General features: G+C 36.5%; 1 protein-coding gene across 1 annotated transcript; it reads right to left on the reverse strand.

Annotated features, from left to right (window-relative positions):
• Positions 1–2,702: 2,702 nt before the first annotated feature.
• Positions 2,703–17,441, reverse strand: LOC132561380 (transmembrane prolyl 4-hydroxylase-like). The gene is made up of 10 exons (XM_060226105.1): positions 17,265–17,441; positions 15,697–15,778; positions 15,183–15,343; positions 14,398–14,459; positions 13,620–13,654; positions 11,669–11,834; positions 10,221–10,275; positions 8,245–8,357; positions 5,890–5,980; positions 2,703–4,631 (listed from the first exon to the last, which is right to left on the reverse strand). The coding sequence occupies exons 1-10, from the start codon at positions 17,439–17,441 to the stop codon at positions 4,338–4,340; spliced, it is 1,236 nt and encodes a 411-aa protein (XP_060082088.1). The 3' UTR covers positions 2,703–4,337.
• Between the last annotated feature and the right edge of the window lie 683 nt (positions 17,442–18,124).

Here is an 18,124-nt window from a genome sequence, read left to right on the forward strand (position 1 = left end):
CCATGTTTATCGCTACTTTTTGATCTCGCCCTCAATTTTTGTGTTTTTTTCATGAAACTGTTATTGGTGTTTTGGTATAGTGCATGTATCTGGGAGTTATTTAACTCTCAACATTCTTTAATCTATACTTGAGATTAGAGATAAAGATGGGAGATACTGAGTACATGGGGACCATCTTGGCATTATTCAGAGATCCTAAAGGGATTTCATTGTCAAGAATTGTACAATCCTAGTGGTATAAGACTGCAGATCTTTCTATTCTTTTCTTTCAAAATTCTTCCATTCTAACATTAAATATGTCATAAATGTCATTTAAGAATTTTCTACAGAGGATAGAATTCAACAACGGTAAAAATATACACAATCATTCATTCTCAAATAAACTTTGTACAATGTATGGGATTGAAACTAAAATCTTTTATTTCACTTCAATGATGACACCAATCTGCCATAAGATGGTATATTTACCGAGAACGACTGATTTAGTGTGTACGTATTATAGAATTTGACCAGATGTTCTATAGAGTGTAAGATTGGGCAATTTACACTGGTATGGTCCAGGTATATTTAGATTCAGCCGTCGTACAGATAATGTTAGGAAGTCATTCCTGATTGAGTCAAAGAAACCTGTATATCCATGGCACAGTAGATTCTAAGTATTCTAAAGCTTACCATTGTGTAAGAAGGTCAGTTTGAACCGGAAATTTATAGTTTACTCAGAAAATAGTCAAATCTTAATTAATCAAAAATAAGATACAAATACACAACACATGGTAACAAAGATATATTCTTAATAATAGACATAATATTTCAAATCACATTAATTTAGGGACGAGAAGTTTAATACATATATATATATTAATATATATTGTAAAAAACTAAGATTTGAGTCACATGTAATTTCCAATTGGGCTAACAATTATGACACTTTAAAATACATTTGAGTTAATTTCAGTGTTTTTTAAACTATTCTCAATATTTCATGAATATCAAATTTATAAATCAAATTTATGATACAATGATTGTAAAATCATATCTTTTGTGGAGCTAAATTCTTCAAAAAAATTGAAAGAAAAGGATACTGTGGAAACTTGATTTCGTTTATCAATATAGCACAATCCATCAATTTATACTAATTCTAACAATTAATTGACATAAAACAGCTCTCACCAAATTGATAAAAATAAATCCCATGAAAATTAATGATTGTAAGAGTAAGTACTAAAACAAATCACTTCTCAAAGGCTGTCACTTATTTATAAGTTAATCCTTAACTGTGATACATGGCCTTATAAGAAATATCACAATCTAACACCAGGAACTGACACCAACACTGTCTAACATCAGGAACTGACACCAACACAGTCTAACATCAGGAACTGACACCAACCAAGTCTAACATCAGGAACTGACACCAACACAGTCTAACACCAGGAACTGACACCAACACAGTCTAACATCAGGAACTGACACCAACACAGTCTAACATCAGGAACTGACACCAACATAGTCTAACACCAGGAACTGACACCAACACAGTCTAACATCAGGAACTGACACCAACACAGTCTAACATCAGGAACTGACACCAACACAGTCTAACATCAGGAACTGACACCAACACAGTCTAACATCAGGAACTGACACCAACACAGTCTAACACCAGGAACTGACACCAACACAGTCTAACACCAGGAACTGACACCAACACAGTCTAACACCAGGAACTGACACCAACACAGTCTAACACCAGGAACTGACACCAGCACAGTCTAACACCAGGAACTGACACCAACACAGTCTAACACCAGGAACTGACACCAACACAGTCTAACACCAGGAACTGACACCAACACAGTCTAACACCAGGAACTGACACCAACACAGTCTAACACCAGGAACTGACACCAACACAGTCTAACATCAGGAACTGACACCAACACAGTCTAACATCAAGAACTGACACCAACACAGTCTAACACCAGGAACTGACACCAACACAGTCTAACATCAGGAACTGACACCAACAAAGTCTAACACCAGGAACTGACACCAACACAGTCTAACACCAGGAACTGACACCAACACAGTCTAACACCAGGAACTGACACCAACACAGTCTAACACCAGGAACTGACACCAACACAGTCTAACACCAGGAACTGACACCAACACAGTCTAACACCAGGAACTGACACCAACACAGTCTAACACCAGGAACTGACACCAACACAGTCTAACACCAGGAACTGACACCAACAAAGTCTAACACCAGGAACTGACACCAACACAGTCTAACACCAGGAACTGACACCAACACAGTCTAACACCAGGAACTGACACCAACACAGTCTAACACCAGGAACTGACACCAACAAAGTCTAACATCAGGAACTGACACCAACACAGTCTAACATCAGGAACTGACACCAACACAGTCTAACATCAGGAACTGACACCAACACAGGAACTGACACCAACACAGTCTAACATCAGGAACTGACACCAACACAGTCTAACATCAGGAACTGACACCAACACAGTCTAACACCAGGAACTGACACCAACACAGTCTAACATCAGGAACTGACACCAACACAGTCTAACATCAGGAACTGACACCAACACAGTCTAACATCAGGAACTGACACCAACACAGTCTAACACCAGGAACTGACACCAACACAGTCTAACACCAGGAACTGACACCAACAAAGTCTAACACCAGGAACTGACACCAACACAGTCTAACACCAGGAACTGACACCAACACAGTCTAACATCAGGAACTGACACCAACAGTCTAACACCAGGAACTGACACCAACACAGTCTAACATCAGGAACTGACACCAACAAAGTCTAACATCAGGAACTGACACCAACACAGTCTAACATCAGGAACTGACACCAACAGTCTAACATCAGGAACTGACACCAACTCAACCTAACATCATTGATATAAAAATTCTGAATGACAAAAGAAAAAAATCACATCCAGGCAGTTATTTCATCATTGATATATATATTTGCTTGCTAGGTTTTTGTTATTGCCCTATTAACAACAATGGTCATGTTGACTGATGACAACCTCACTGAACAACATACTGGAGGCCCATTACATTCCAACAAAAACATGAGGAAAGTGTCTTTCCCAAGGATGGACAACTAAAACAGATGATTATCTCAACTTCCTGAGAACTGCAACCTTCACCAGGTAAGGAATATGAAACTACACACCTCAGATCCTCACCGGAGTTGGCACAGTCCAATACATTGCAGACTGTGCTATTGCCAGCCTTCATATACAACCACAAATTATGGTAAGTGTACACATGTACCTCATGTTATATCATACTAATTTATACAACAGTTAGCCCTGGGGTTCAATATCACATCACATGACTCGAAGTAGAAAGGTAGGGGTATAACAGGTCACTGATAAAGCATTTCTTGACACTACAACTGAAACTATTGAGTAGGGGTGGGCTTATTACAGGTCACTGATAAAGCATTTCTTGACACTACAACTGAAACTATTGAGTAGGGGTGGGCTTATTACAGGTCACTGATAAAGCACTTCCTGACACTACCAATGAAACTGCAATAAGTAGGGGTGGGCTTATAACAGGTCACTGATAAAGCATTTCCTGACACTACCACTTAAACTGCAATAAGTAGGAGAGGGCTTATTACAGGTCACTGATAAAGCATTTCCTGACACTACCACTGAAACTGCAATAAGTAGGAGAGGGCTTATTACCAGGAACAGGCTTATTGATACATTAAAATACAATATTGTGTACAGTTCAACGTTCAACAATTAAAACAAAGTCCATCAGCCATAACAATATGCACATAATAAAACTTTAACAAAAACAATGTGTACTGCCATCTCATTTTAACAGGGGAAGGGACTACACAATATTACAAATAGGACCTTTTAAATGACCGGAGAACTCAAATCAAAGTGATAAAACTGATTTAGAAATAATTTCATCAAGTAAAACAGTAACAATTTGACTAGTAAATATAAGCATGTATGTATAAGGCTACCCTGTATTTACCTTCACATAAAAATGTTAAAAAATGACATGAATTAATTCATAGAGATATTAGTCTCTAAGGATCAACAAGATTGATGTATACACATAATAGGTAAATACTTCAGAAACAAGATACATGTACAAATACATAAAAATACAGTGTCATGTCTAACAGGTGGAATGTTTGTCCCACAAAAGTAGAAGAAGTCATTTTTCAACATCTGATTAAAGAAAAAATATTAGAAAATTATTTTAAAGCCAATAAAAACTGCGTATCTTTTTCTAAGTTTTACTACAGTTCATCTCTGTGGTTCATACTGTTGTTTGGTTTGGAAAATTTAATCATCCGATGTAAATCTTCAAGTTTATCGTCGGTTGTCTTGATCCAAAAGTTAGCGATCCATTTCGTTCCCACAGTGACGGGACACCCCCCATGGAATGTATGTCTGTCCATGGCCCCAAGCCAGCCTGAGTCTGGGTCAACCTTGTGATTGTACCATATGATGGCCTTGCCCTTTGCTGGGGTCACACGGAGGTAGGAGTCGCACTTTCTGTACAGATTCATCAGCTGTTCTTCTTGTACCCGCTGATGAGAAATCAAAAAATATATTTACCAGTGCATCATGTATATATCAACATGTCCCGAGTAGTCACAAGGAAATTGTATATAAAGTATAGGGCTACATAGAAATTTGCTGAAGTAAAGGTAGGTTTGTCTTCTCAATTTTCTGTTTTGTGACGAGGACAGGCGACAAGAAAAGGGGACTGGGCAGAGTCCGTACTTACAACAATAGGGCTTAAAGAACACACATTATAAGTATGTGTAATGATCCAGATGAAATTCCACTTAAATAATTATATAAATTCATATATAATTTGTTACAGACCCATTGGAGCAAATTGTTGGATACCTCCTTTTTTTTAATGTATTACTTTTTTCAGTATTGTATCATTGCGGACAGAACAGTTTCAAAAGGTTGATCTGAAGAAAGCTGTGTTGCCTTTTGTTATGATTATGAATATGACACAGACTCATTATCACCAATTTCCTATTACAAAAACTGTTTTTCAAAACTGTAATTCACTAAACCATGGAGAAAGGAGATAAACAAATCATTATCGTCACGTCCACTATTTCATTGTAAGTGAAGGGGGTGTGGAGGAACAGTTAGCTGCAGTTCCTTGACCAAGCTAACATTTCAATATCTGAGGATTTCATTCTAATGATACTAAATATGGTACTACGTTGTATTGTGAATTGACATGGCAGCCAACATCTATAAGCTCTCATGAATTTTTCAATCTCCAAAATTTAAGCATAATTATCAGATGTTATTTAATAGATAACAGACCCAAATGCTGTTGGGGAAAAAAACACATCTTTGATCTTCAAGGTGCGTGAAGATCAAGTTGATTTTGATAGCAAATAAGCTATAAATAGATTTTGGATTAAAGATTCAAACTTATTTCTGCACATGCAATTTTTGTTAATTGGGTTGATGTTTTTAGTTTTAGGTTTTTTTTTTGTTTGTTTGTTTGTTTTTGCAAAATTACCAAAAAGTTAGACAAAAAAAATATCTCTTGACTTCTTTTCTTCAGATGACGCCAGTGGAGCTTTAGAAATATCAAACCCCACAAATATACGTATGAATAGTACATAAACAAAATGTTTACATTCAATTAACAAACATTGTAGCACAGTAAATAACATACCATAAAGTTGTCACACAAGTGATGACTCTAATTTGACTGCTGTAAATTTTGTGTCCTTGAAGTAACTAGATTCCTGCAGTCTTTGTTTAATCCTTGTAACAATTAACTACAATTTTACTTATTATACTTACCAACATATCTATGCTGTCATTACCAGCCAAAGGGAACGCTGTCTCTCCTCCTCCCTCTACATCACTTAGGTAGAACAGTACTGTCATGTACCTGTAGGGAAACAAACACAGAGGAAGTGTGTGGCTCTGTACACATGTGTATGGACTGGGAAACAAAAATGATCACTCTTTGCCCATAATTATAACAATATCCCGTTAATGCCATATACACATTTTTGGATCATAATTATCATCTCCATTAAGTTTGATTCTTATGTCATATCAAATTCAAAAGTCCAAAAATGGAAACACCTCCAACCAAACTTCATCCAAAACATCCTAATTACAGCAGGCACATTTTCACTTCCTCATTGTTACCAAAGCATTTGGAGAATTTGTTCAGTAAGGAATACATACATCTGTATATGGTTATCAGAATTATGAATACAAAAAGAAGGAGCATAACACCCAGGAAACAAGAGGTCCAATGAGCTTGAATCACTCACCTGGTATTCAATGTTCATTGAATAAAGAATTGGTGTTTATCACAAATATATTAACACATATGCCATTGGCATTCAAAATGGGCACATCCTACCAATTCTAACAAATTTCCACAGCTTCTTACTCAACTCTTAACAGTGAGAGTTATGGCCTCATGTCATTTCTTTTTCTCTCAAAATTTCTCAGGCTTTGACCCAGAAACAGCCTTCCATCAAATGTCCTGCTTCTTGGACTTTTGGTTTACCAGGAGTTTCTTTTACAGGTTTCAATAAATTTGACCTTAGTGACCTTGAATGTGCATGAAGGTAATTTTTTTCACAAATTTTGTTGAGCTTCATCCTTGGAACCTATCAACCAAATACAATGCTTCTGTGCCTTTCGGTTAGACAGCAGTGGTTGTTTTCACAAATTCACTCCTGTGACCTAGAACAAGGGTCAAGGTAATTTCTTTTCACACATTTTCATGCTTCATCCATAGAATCTATATGCCAAGTACCATTGATTTAAAGTCAAGGTCAATTCTTTTGCAAACTTTGACCTGCATTGTCCTAAAAAACTGTCAGCAAAACACCATGCTTATGCACCTTTTTTTGGTTAATCAGAAGCTGTTTATAGGTTACAACAAATTTGACCCTTGTGACCTTGAATGAAATCAAAATGAAGTGATATCATGGGTTGAACACATGAAAATAAGTGTCATTATCAGATGTTGGATTACATAGAATATATTGGAAAACCAAAGATCCCAGAGGGATCTTGACGCCCACCATTATTTGATCTTTAAATGCTCTTTTAAGGTTGGATCTTTTCCCTTCTTTTGTCTTCTCAGTTTTTGCTCAGAACGATAAGACAATTGAACGTTCCTTTGCAGAAATAGCGATGATAATCTTTATCTGACAAATCCAAAATAGCTGCCTGGAAGCCATTTTGATTCTTCTGATCAGTCCCAAAATCAAACAAGCACAAGGAGAGACCAAAGGGAACATAGGTATGAAGTTTGAGAGATATCCATTCAGTAATTCTTTAGAAATAGCAATAACAATCTTTACTAAGCAAAATCAAAGATGGCTGCCTGTCCGACATTTTGTTGTTCTCATCAGTCCCAAACTCAAACAGGCACAACAAAAGACCTAAAGAAACCTATACATGAAATTTGAGAAAGATCTATAGAGTAGATCTCAAGAAATAATGATAACAAACCAATGAAGTCAAAAGCCAAGATCGCCACTTGTGGACAATTTTGTGTTTTTGATCAGACCAAAAATTAAATGTGCATGACTAGGGACATATGAAATTTTAGACAGATCCCTCCAGCACTTCTTTAAACATTTGTTACAATCAAGTTTCATAGGTTACATATCAAATGGAAATAAATTTAAAAACCCATTTTCCTCACATGATTGATAATTACATTATTACAGAAAAATGACATTTCCAAAACAAAAACGCAGTCAATTCAGCTCTATATCTGTAGTCTCCATTGTCACTTCACGGTCGGTGAGTGTGTGACATCATTTCATTATTTAAAACCTGATGCCACAGTCGGTTATATTACACATGTAGTATGCAAAATATGGGTATATTCACAGAATAACAAGAAAATCATGTGATGAATTAATTTAAGAAGCTATTAGACAAACTTACGTTAAGCCACAAATTTGCCTTCAGTCACAACATTGCATTTAGTCACAATATCAAAGTTAGTCACAACATTGCATTTAGCCACAATATCACAGTTAGGCACAATATTGCATTAAGCCACTTACTTGCCTCTAGTCACAGTCTTGCCTCTAAACACAAATTTGCATTTAGCCAATGTTTCTGGGTTTTTTTTTCTAACATAACCTTATAACCTCAAAATTTGGGTCTCACCTGCAGATTCTGCATTGTAGAGTTCTCTGACGTGTACAACAAGGGACTTTTTTATTCACCTCAGACGAGTCGTAGTGGGCGTTATAGTGACCTTTGACCCCATAGGTCACAACCTGTAAATGCAAAATGTTTGACAGCCAGATTGTAGATGCTTCAGATAAGAAACCTTAAACATAAGAACCATACCTTGTACAGGTACTTCACAGATGTGTAAGGAAAGCTGTAGAAAAATAATTTGTTTTTCAAAGTGAAAATGACACTGAAAAAGAACCAAAAAGCATAAACAATAAAACTGAATACTGAAGACTTTGAAGCCTAATCATCCATTTCTATGATGCTAAAATTCATAACTTACAATGGCCTTTCACTGATCCAATCTATAAACTAAATGAGGTCCAACAGCTTTGACAGTTACCTGGGTTACAATGCTGATCTTGTTCCTGTCATATAAATAATCTTGTAAACACTATATTGTGTACATAATGTAGACTGCCATCACAACCGCTAATGATTCTAACCATGACTGAATTAAAAGAAGTTCAAAACTGTATTTCCTATATAAACTATAACAAATCTACTCCTTTCCTAGGGGTAATTTGAGACCAATAGGAAATTTAAAAAGAGGCCCAGAAGGCCTGTATTGCTCATCTGGATATTTAAGTCAATAATGCAAAACTTTACATTTCTTTAGAAACCTATTGAGCCTCAGCCTAGAGATACAGCTTCAAATTACCTAGGGGTGGGGACAGAGAGCAGTTGGTAATCTCCTGATGTCCAGTAATGCTATTAAATTATGAGATGGTAATCTCAATGGCTTCAAAGATATAATCTGACCTAGGGTAATGATATGAAAATTAAAATCTACTTGCGGGTTAGATTTTCGCTGTTGAGCCCCACAGGACCAAAACCAACACTTTATACACAACCAATTTCCCTTCACCCACACATGCTCCACATCAAATTTGGACAAATCCTGAAGAACTAGATAGATTTTAAGGAAATTGGTGGATTTTCCCAATTGAGCCCCACCCCTGTGGCCCCAGGGGGAAGAGACCCACTGTTTATACAAAATTTTGGACAATATCCTGCTTTTCCCTTTGAACCATATGAGCTAATGAAGATTTTGATTAAGCACCTTATGACCCTTGTATTCATAGAATGCATTTAAATTCTTCTAATCTGAATGTTGAAAAGAAGATTTAGAAATTTCTGTTTATTTGACTCCTTTTTGTCCAGCCCATCAGCCCCTGAGGGTCAGCCAGGATCATTATGTGCAGATCATCAGACTGTCATCTTATACTAACAAGTCTAACCAAGTTTATAATAAGCACAAAAATGGGTCATTAAATCTAAAATCCTGGTAAAGCACTTTTAGATCCTTCCATCAATGATCAACATTCTTTTCTTCAATATCTAGGTGTTGAAAAGAAAGAGTTTTGAAATTTTAGTCTAAGTTACCACTTATAATTTAGGTTCACATTTGGTCATAAAAATTTAATTCAAACTGGTTCAGGTGTTTTCAAGAAGAAGTTAAAAAAAGATCAAAAGTGAATGTAGCATGATGCTGGATAAAAGGCATCCACACTAGGTCACCATGAGATTTTGTCTCAGGTAACCTAAAAAATGACAATGTCTGAACATTATATTGTCTCTTTTAGCCTTGTTAGCAGAAATGATGATTCATTCCCTCTTCAATATACATTCAATGTATTACTTAAGGCAAGTCATGATTGTTTGAATATGAAACAAAACAGAAAGCAACTGAAATACTGATCTATGTAAATTAAAAACATAATTTTCAGAAGTTTCACCCGACACCAACAAATACAAGTTATAAGTTTATCACTCAGATTCTGAAGACTGATCTCACAAGAAATATCAATGTATTTATACACCATGATACTACATGTAAAGATTTCCACCTGTCTTCATCACACAACAATAACCCTACCATATCAAAATCTACTATAATTTACCTGAAAGTCACTCATCTTGATCAGTTCGATGGGGAGGTCAACTGTTCTTGATACTCTGAAGACAAATGGAGAGACAAAAGGAGTAAAACAAAATACTTCAACTGTACAGGTTTTCTTACTTTTTCTTCTTTCTTTCTTTCTTTTTTCTTTCTTCCTTTCTTTCTTTTTCTTTCTTTTCTATTTTTTATATTTCTCTTTAGTATGCATGACTGAGTCCCTGTCCTTTCTGGAAACTGTCATTAAAGCTATCATATTTCTAACGGTTTCCATTGCCCCTTCATTAAACCTGGGAGTGGATTTATTAAATGACAATGAAATAGCTACATTAGCAATTTTTACTGAATTGTACTCAAGCAGACATGTAATCAGGCACAGGCTAATTGCTGGATACAGTTACATATGTTTATAAAACACAGGGAGCATCAAACCTTGTACCTCAGATCTATGATTATATAAGTACTGGGCTTGTCAAACAAGTCGACTTCTCTAAACAAGAGGCCCAGAGGGTCTATATTGCTCACCAGGATATCTAAGTCAATAATGTAAAACTTCACATTTGTTCAGAAGGAAAACCTTTCTCCTGATGAGCCTCGTCCCACAGATAAAGCTTTAAATTTTCCCTAGGGTCAGGGACAGAGATCAGTTGTTAATCCCTTGATGTCTAGCAATGCTTTTGAGTTATGGGATGGTAATCTCAATGGCTTCTGGAGAGACCAGACCCTACGACAAATTAGTAGTTATGATTGTATTTATCTCCTGATGCTCAGTAATGCTATAGTTATTCAGTGGGGATCAAACTGTTTCAAAGAACCAAAGATCCAAATGAATTGGTGATGGTGCAAAGCAATGATATGAAAATGAACAAAATCTACTTGTGACTTAGTTTTTCTGTGTTGGGCCCTGCCCATCTGGCCCCAGGGGGCCAAAAATTTATACCAACCTTCGGGCCAAAAACCAAAATTTTGTTTGAGTAAATACGGGAAAACATATTGATAAAATCTTTTATCTAAAGAATTCCCTAGTAAACATAATATTTACAGTAGAAATACATCAAATACATGATATTTCAATCTGTGTTTAAGTATAGCTTACAGTCAATATTCTTTCTTAATCAAAAGTAAAGGAACCAATTTCCAAGGATATTGTTTCCTTTATTTTTCTCTGCCACAATTTTGTGTGTGGTAGATTTACCTCCCTTTAGATGATTTTAGGGATACAAGTAAAAAGTACCATTTAAATTCTGTAATTTATTTGTCAATGACAAACAATGCACATTTATGTCACATTCAGTTTGTAAGGTCGGGCCAATTGGTTGCTTTTTCCAAAAAGGGAAATCTTCAAATAGCATGAGAAACTTGAAGCATGAAATCCAATAGACAAGAAATGAAATTGGCTGGGCCTAATATATTTTATCAGTATACACCCAAGGCTAAATCAAAACACCTCACCTGTCTTGAATTTTCTCAAACACTGTATCCTTGGAGTTATCTGGGAAAAGCCAAACTTGTTTGCTGAAGCGAGAATGTTTCTCTGGCTGTTCTTGCAGGAACTTGTAAAAGTATCGCTTCATGTCTCCAGGACTGAAATCCTTCAACTCTTCTGCTGATATTTTGTCTATGTGGGTTGGAAAGATCAAACTTTGAAATGAAACCGTAAAGGTTACCTTATAAGCAATGACTAGTGAGAACTTCCTTTAAGCAAAGTGGTAGAGTGTCTGGCTAGAGAACTAAAGGATGTGTTCCAGCCCCACCAGGGTAGGACATTTTTCATTACTCCTTGCTATTACAAATACAATATATTAAGACACAGATCTAAGTGGATTAAATGGCAGACTTAACACTCACACTCATGGTGCCATTTTTATCCTGAATATACACATGGATGTAAATCATTTATATTTAGCATGGTATTTATATTTGCATTAATTCATGAGGAAAGCCAAGCAAGTCTTGTCATCCTACCTTAAAAACAACTCACTTCACTCTTCAAACATAAAAGCATGTAGAGTGTTCACATCTATTTCTTTTGTCTACGTACTGGCCTGTATAATACTTTGGTAAATACAATTCAGTATCGACACAACATGTATCACATGACTAAATCACTTTTCAGGTGTAGTCACATGACTCTCAAGCTAAATGGCTGCCAATATGAAGTTATCAGCTGCTGATATGGGAGTTTTCCAATAGCTCATCATTCACTAATTCAACGTCATTTCTTGATAAGCATTTGCGAAATCACATGCTCTCAAAAATGTCTATAGAGGTAAGTTAGCAAAATAAAGCATTCAAGAAATCTAAGTGATTTACAGTGGAATCATGGAGGACAAATGAATCAAATACACTGCCAATTAATCTTACCACTTACATACAGACAATTAAACTATCACATATCTTATACCATTGTCAAGGTATATGGTATCAGTTTATCAATGTTTTATAGTACAGTAACAACTATTGTTCTGTACATGTATAACATTCTCAGCCCCAATGGCTTGTCAAGATTTTTGCTATACCGTCTGACAGAGTGAAACAAAGGGAAGGAACTCTAGGAGATAAGAATGATATTGAATTGTAGTGTTGGTACATCAACAGACTCACTCTGATCTAGTACCAGTACTTAGCTTCATTCTGAAAGTATTCTTCCATTATGAAAATCAGGATGATTTATTGCTATGAATCTGTAACAGTTCCTCTGTTTAAAACATTTGGAAACTTTATTCTCACAATGAGTATGCTAATAACGTTTAATTAGTTTCACTATGGTTTTACATCCTATTAATAGCCCAGTTTCGTTTTAGGATGTGCCAGGTTTGGATGGTGGAGGAAAACCTGAGTTCCCAAAGAAGAACTATCGACTTGCAGCCAGTACCTGGCGGCTGCCCCCTGTAGGCCTCAAAGTGCCAGGTTAGGGTGGTGGAGGAAAACCTGAGTTCCCAAAGAAGAACTATCGACTTGCAGCCAGTACCTGGCGGCTGCCCCCTGTAGGCCTCAAAGTGCCAGGTTAGGGTGGTGGAGGAAAACCTGAGTTCCCAAAGAAGAACTATCGACTTGCAGCCAGTACCTGGCGGCTGCCCCCTGTAGGCCTCAAAGTGCCAGGTTAGGGTGGTGGAGGAAAACCTGAGTTCCCGAAGAAGAACTATCGACTTGCAGCCAGTACCTGGCAGCTGCCCCCTGTAGGCCTCAAAGTGCCAGGTTAGGGTGGTGGAGGAAAACCTGAGTTCCCAAAGAAAAACTATCGACTTGCAGCCAGTACCTGGCAGCTGCCCCATGTAGGCCTCCAAACCCATGACACGGAGGTAGAAGGCAAGTGATAAAATGGTGAGACATCTTAGCCACCTCAGCCCCTCATGTTGAATAAAGAAATATCAATGATTAAAATACAGGGTACAGTTCTTACCATCACCATCTTTATCCAATCCTGTGTCAGCAAACCTAAAAATTAGAATAAGATAAATGTACCATTACATTTGAGGCTTGTTCTTGTAGTCATTTTCAGAACTGTTTATTTTATGGTACATGTATTTACGGTAATTAGTTTCATGTGTGCACACATTAAGGAGAAGAACAACCTATGAAATTAGAAACATATCAAAAATATTAAACACATTGTTTTTATGTTGAATTATGTTATATAACAATAACTTAAAAACATATTGCCGGTGTGTATCTTGTTCAACATTCAACTGCCATATATTTTATCATGAAAGCACCCCAGATCCCAATTTTTCTTTTATTTAAAATATATTTTTTTCTTTTTTTAAATTAAACTGAATTCATTGTCCATATCTTATGATAATTTTTCCATTTTAACAAAGTGAAGTTCAAATAAATGCATATTTTCCTGGTTTCATTTCAAATATTTTGATAAAGATTTTGAAGTTGGATTTTTTAGTTGTAGAGTAATTATCTCATAAAATTCATGTGAAACAAGTTTCCCCCCTTATATCAATCACTCTTTTTGGCCAGGATGGGAGAACACAAGTGGTCTTACTGTGGGAGGAAACCAGAGTACCTGGGGAAAACCCACGGGGTCGGGCAAGTGACCCCATACTTGTTTACATCTGCTCCGACAATCAAAACCCTGACGTCTTGGTGAATGGAGAAAGTATCACCACTGTGCCATCCAACCAATAAGTATGTTTACAGTATTTTGAAACAATTATCATAATACTTACATTTTCATGATATCCTCTTCATCAGGGTAAATGTCCATACCCGTTTCTATGGTTACCCTCATCTACAACAAATCAAGAAATGAAATGTGCTAATTATTATTATTATTATTACATTCTTAACGGCCCGTCCACATAAAAGGTCATTAGGGCCATCAAACGGTAAAACACACAGCGATCCAAAAATCTGCTAATTAATCTTGAAATGCAACAATAATATTTTTAAATGAGGCCTGTTGGTGACAATAGAACCTCATTTCTTAAAATACATTATGTATTATGTGCAGGAAGAAAGCTTTTTCATTACGCATAAACATTTTGTAGAACTGACAAGGATGAGAGTTATCTTATACACAAAGATCTGACTAGGGAGAGTAACCTCAATGACAAAGATCTGACTGGGGTAGAGTTACCCTGTTCACATTGATTTGATTGGGGGAGGATTACCTCAGTCACAATGACTTGACAAGGAGAGTTATCTTGTTTACATACATTTGACAGGTGAGAGTTCCCTCCCTTGTTCAAAAAGACTTGACAAGGAGAGTTACCTTGTTCATATAAACCTGACAGGGAAAAGTTATCTTGTTCACATAGATTTGACAGGTGACAGTTGACTTGTTCACATAGATTTGACAGGTGACAGTTAACTTGTTCACATAGATTTGACAGGTGACAGTTAACTTGTTCACATAGATTTGACAGGTGACAGTTAACTTGTTAATATAGTGTGGACAGGTTAGACAGAACTGATTTCAATCAGAAAGATGTTTGACAAGAGACATAATTACCTCGTCCACACTAAGTTTCCTGTCTTTATCCTTGTCCATCAGTGTAAAGCCATCATTTTGTTTCCCAGAGTTTTGTGTGGTCACACTGTCTTCAAGTCCTTCTCTCTGGGCTGTCTGGATGAAGTGGTCACATTCCTCTCCTGTCAAAAACTCTGGTATCTCTGTGACACAACAAATATCAAATCTCCATTAGGCTAAAAAATAAATTATATGTCTAAAACCCAGCATTGGTACTATTCTCATGAGTTTGGACAGTAGAGTACAAAATTAACACTTATCTTCTGTAAGTTAGAGGGCCCCAACACATTACTTTTGACTCACAAGACAATGAAATAGCATAAGTTCACATTATTATTGTAAAGCAGTTCATTCAAGTGGGCTTATTATCGAAAAGGGTTTGTTGTCTTATGAACAGTATGATATGATTACCATGGTACTGTAAAATTTTGTCCTACATGTTGTTGCCAATCATGCAAAACTTTTTTATCATTTGCTGAAACAGTAGATTACATACCTATGATAAGTGGCTTTTCACTGACAGTTTGTAGCTTCAGGACACGCCCCTCTTGTGTCACAACTTCTTGAGCCTTTCCATCCTGAATACAACAAAAAGAAAATCTTGCTTATAAATTCAAGAATTAAAAATCACCTTGATCCCCACATGTGGGAAACAGAATTTTCTATAAATGTATCTATTTATTGACAACTCTGTGTGGATCCACATCAAGAATCTCTTTTTTTACACTGAGCTGAGAAAAATTCTCTTAAAGTTCAAATTGAACAGAAACTTTATTCTTTTAAAACACTGTGAAACAAGCTACCGTCTTACATTAAACACTCATATTGACTGGGACGGAAGCATGCAAGGGATCTTACTGTAGGGGCAAACCAGATTACCCGGCCGTGGAAAACCCATGTGGTCGGGCAGGTGACCCCTTATCTTGTCATGTTCCCTCAGGGAATCAAGCCCAGGACATTAAGGTGACTATCCTAAATTAAGTGCCAAGTGTTATACCAGGGTGACAACCTAGTGACTGTTCAATAGTGATGTATATATTTTAGATATGATTTTGAAATATAAATGTATTATTGTGTCAAATTATTAAGTTTTTCCAAACGTGGTTATTTACTAGAAGACCTCTCTGAACATCATTATCATCACAATGATGCGTGTTTAACTGAAGTGACATACAAAACACTGACATAACATAGGTTAACGTTGCATCAGAATGACGTCATATCATCGTCTCGTAATCTAGAATGTACAGTCAAACCTCTCCCGAAACTCATAACTCGAAGGTGCTGTTTAATTTGAAGCATTTTGTCGGTCCCTGCCTAACTTTTCCTAAAACATTCAAACTCACTTAAAATTGAATACTCAGTTCCCTAGGTTTTCCCATGGTCCCCCGAGAGTACATGTTACATTACTAGTCTTGGTTAATGGGAATTTCCTTTTAGTCGGGCAGTAAAGTATGTGTCTGGCTAGAGATCAAAGGATCACTAGTTTAAACCCAAGCAATGACAGGGTGTTTCTATCGTTCCTTCCTACTACAGATATACAGATAGACAGAAGAGGCTAATGCCTGTACCCAATACTACATAAACATAGGCACACATTCGTTCGAAACCCTGAAAACTCAAAGAAGGGTTATTTAATTTCCCTGAAGCAGATGGGTATGTAACCCTGGTAAATTAGTAAATTAAATACTGACCTTGTATGATATAATTAATTACAAGATTGAATGCATTATTTCATTTTCGAAATTATTGTTACCAGGGACGTATAATATATCATATGTATTATACGTCCCTGTTGTTACAAAATTTAAATTTTAAAGTTAATTGAAAATTTACATTAAATTGAATTGATAATACATATTTATATATATATTGAATAACATTGTAATTTATCTGGAATGATACAATTTGAATGACCGTTATTACCACAAGCAAATTGATACATAGTTGGACAAGTCTGACTGTATTGTTAGGCTACAGACCCGAACCGTACCACTTTGCGTGAAGCATAACAGACCCGAACCGTACCACTGTGAGTGAAGCAGCGGTGTGCATCGGCCTTACATGTTTTCCTTGAAGTCTTGACAGTTTGATATTCGAGCTATTCTGGCACCTCTCCATCCCTGCGATGTTCAGACAGAAGGTGTCCGACCCATAGGACGGCTCCGCTCCAACAACCGCGAAAGCAGTCACAAACAGTAAGACTTTTTGGAGGAAAGCTCCGATCGGGGGCAACCCCATTTTTCCTCGATTTCCTCATAGAGTTAGCTCCCTTGGACTTCATCGATGTGGCGTTCGTTGGTTGGCGATAAGAAGTCGGGGATCAAATGTAGTTTTGTTTTATTGATTAGAAACGTCAGGTATGAATGATTTACATGGTTTTGAACGGAATAAAAACAGACAGCAGCAGCAGGCGATGTAAAAGTTGTTTTCAACAATAGCCCGCCCAAAATACAGAGGATGTCTCGCAGGTGATACAGTAGTGATCTGTCGTGAATTCATACCTCGGTACTTTCAGATTTTATCATGTGTTGGAATGTTTGAAAAACAATTATGACTGATTAACATTGATGTTTTTTGTTTTATTTCTTATGTATGTAAGAACGACTTTATTAATAGAACTATGAAATTTATTACAATTTAAGTCATTAAATGATAAGACTCAAAATTTCGAAGTAGCCTATGTACATGTATATGTAAGAAGCTTCGAAACCACGACCCCATGGTCCATAAATGTACATGTTTAATGTTTATAGGATGATAAACCCGAAGGCGCGTGATCTGCTTTTTCATTAATTTGGTATATACCACAGGTGCTTGTTGACGCGAGTATGAATAAACATCTGGCCTTTCTCCCTTAACTTACCATATGATGATAACAATTAAAACACACACACTGATGTTAACAAGCACTTGTGATCGGA

The sequence above is a fragment of the Ylistrum balloti genome, unplaced genomic scaffold (genome assembly GCF_031769215.1).
Source record: "Ylistrum balloti isolate Yb309-2 unplaced genomic scaffold, AGI_CSIRO_Ybal_v1 Utg371196, whole genome shotgun sequence".
Taxonomy (NCBI): domain Eukaryota; kingdom Metazoa; phylum Mollusca; class Bivalvia; order Pectinida; family Pectinidae; genus Ylistrum; species Ylistrum balloti.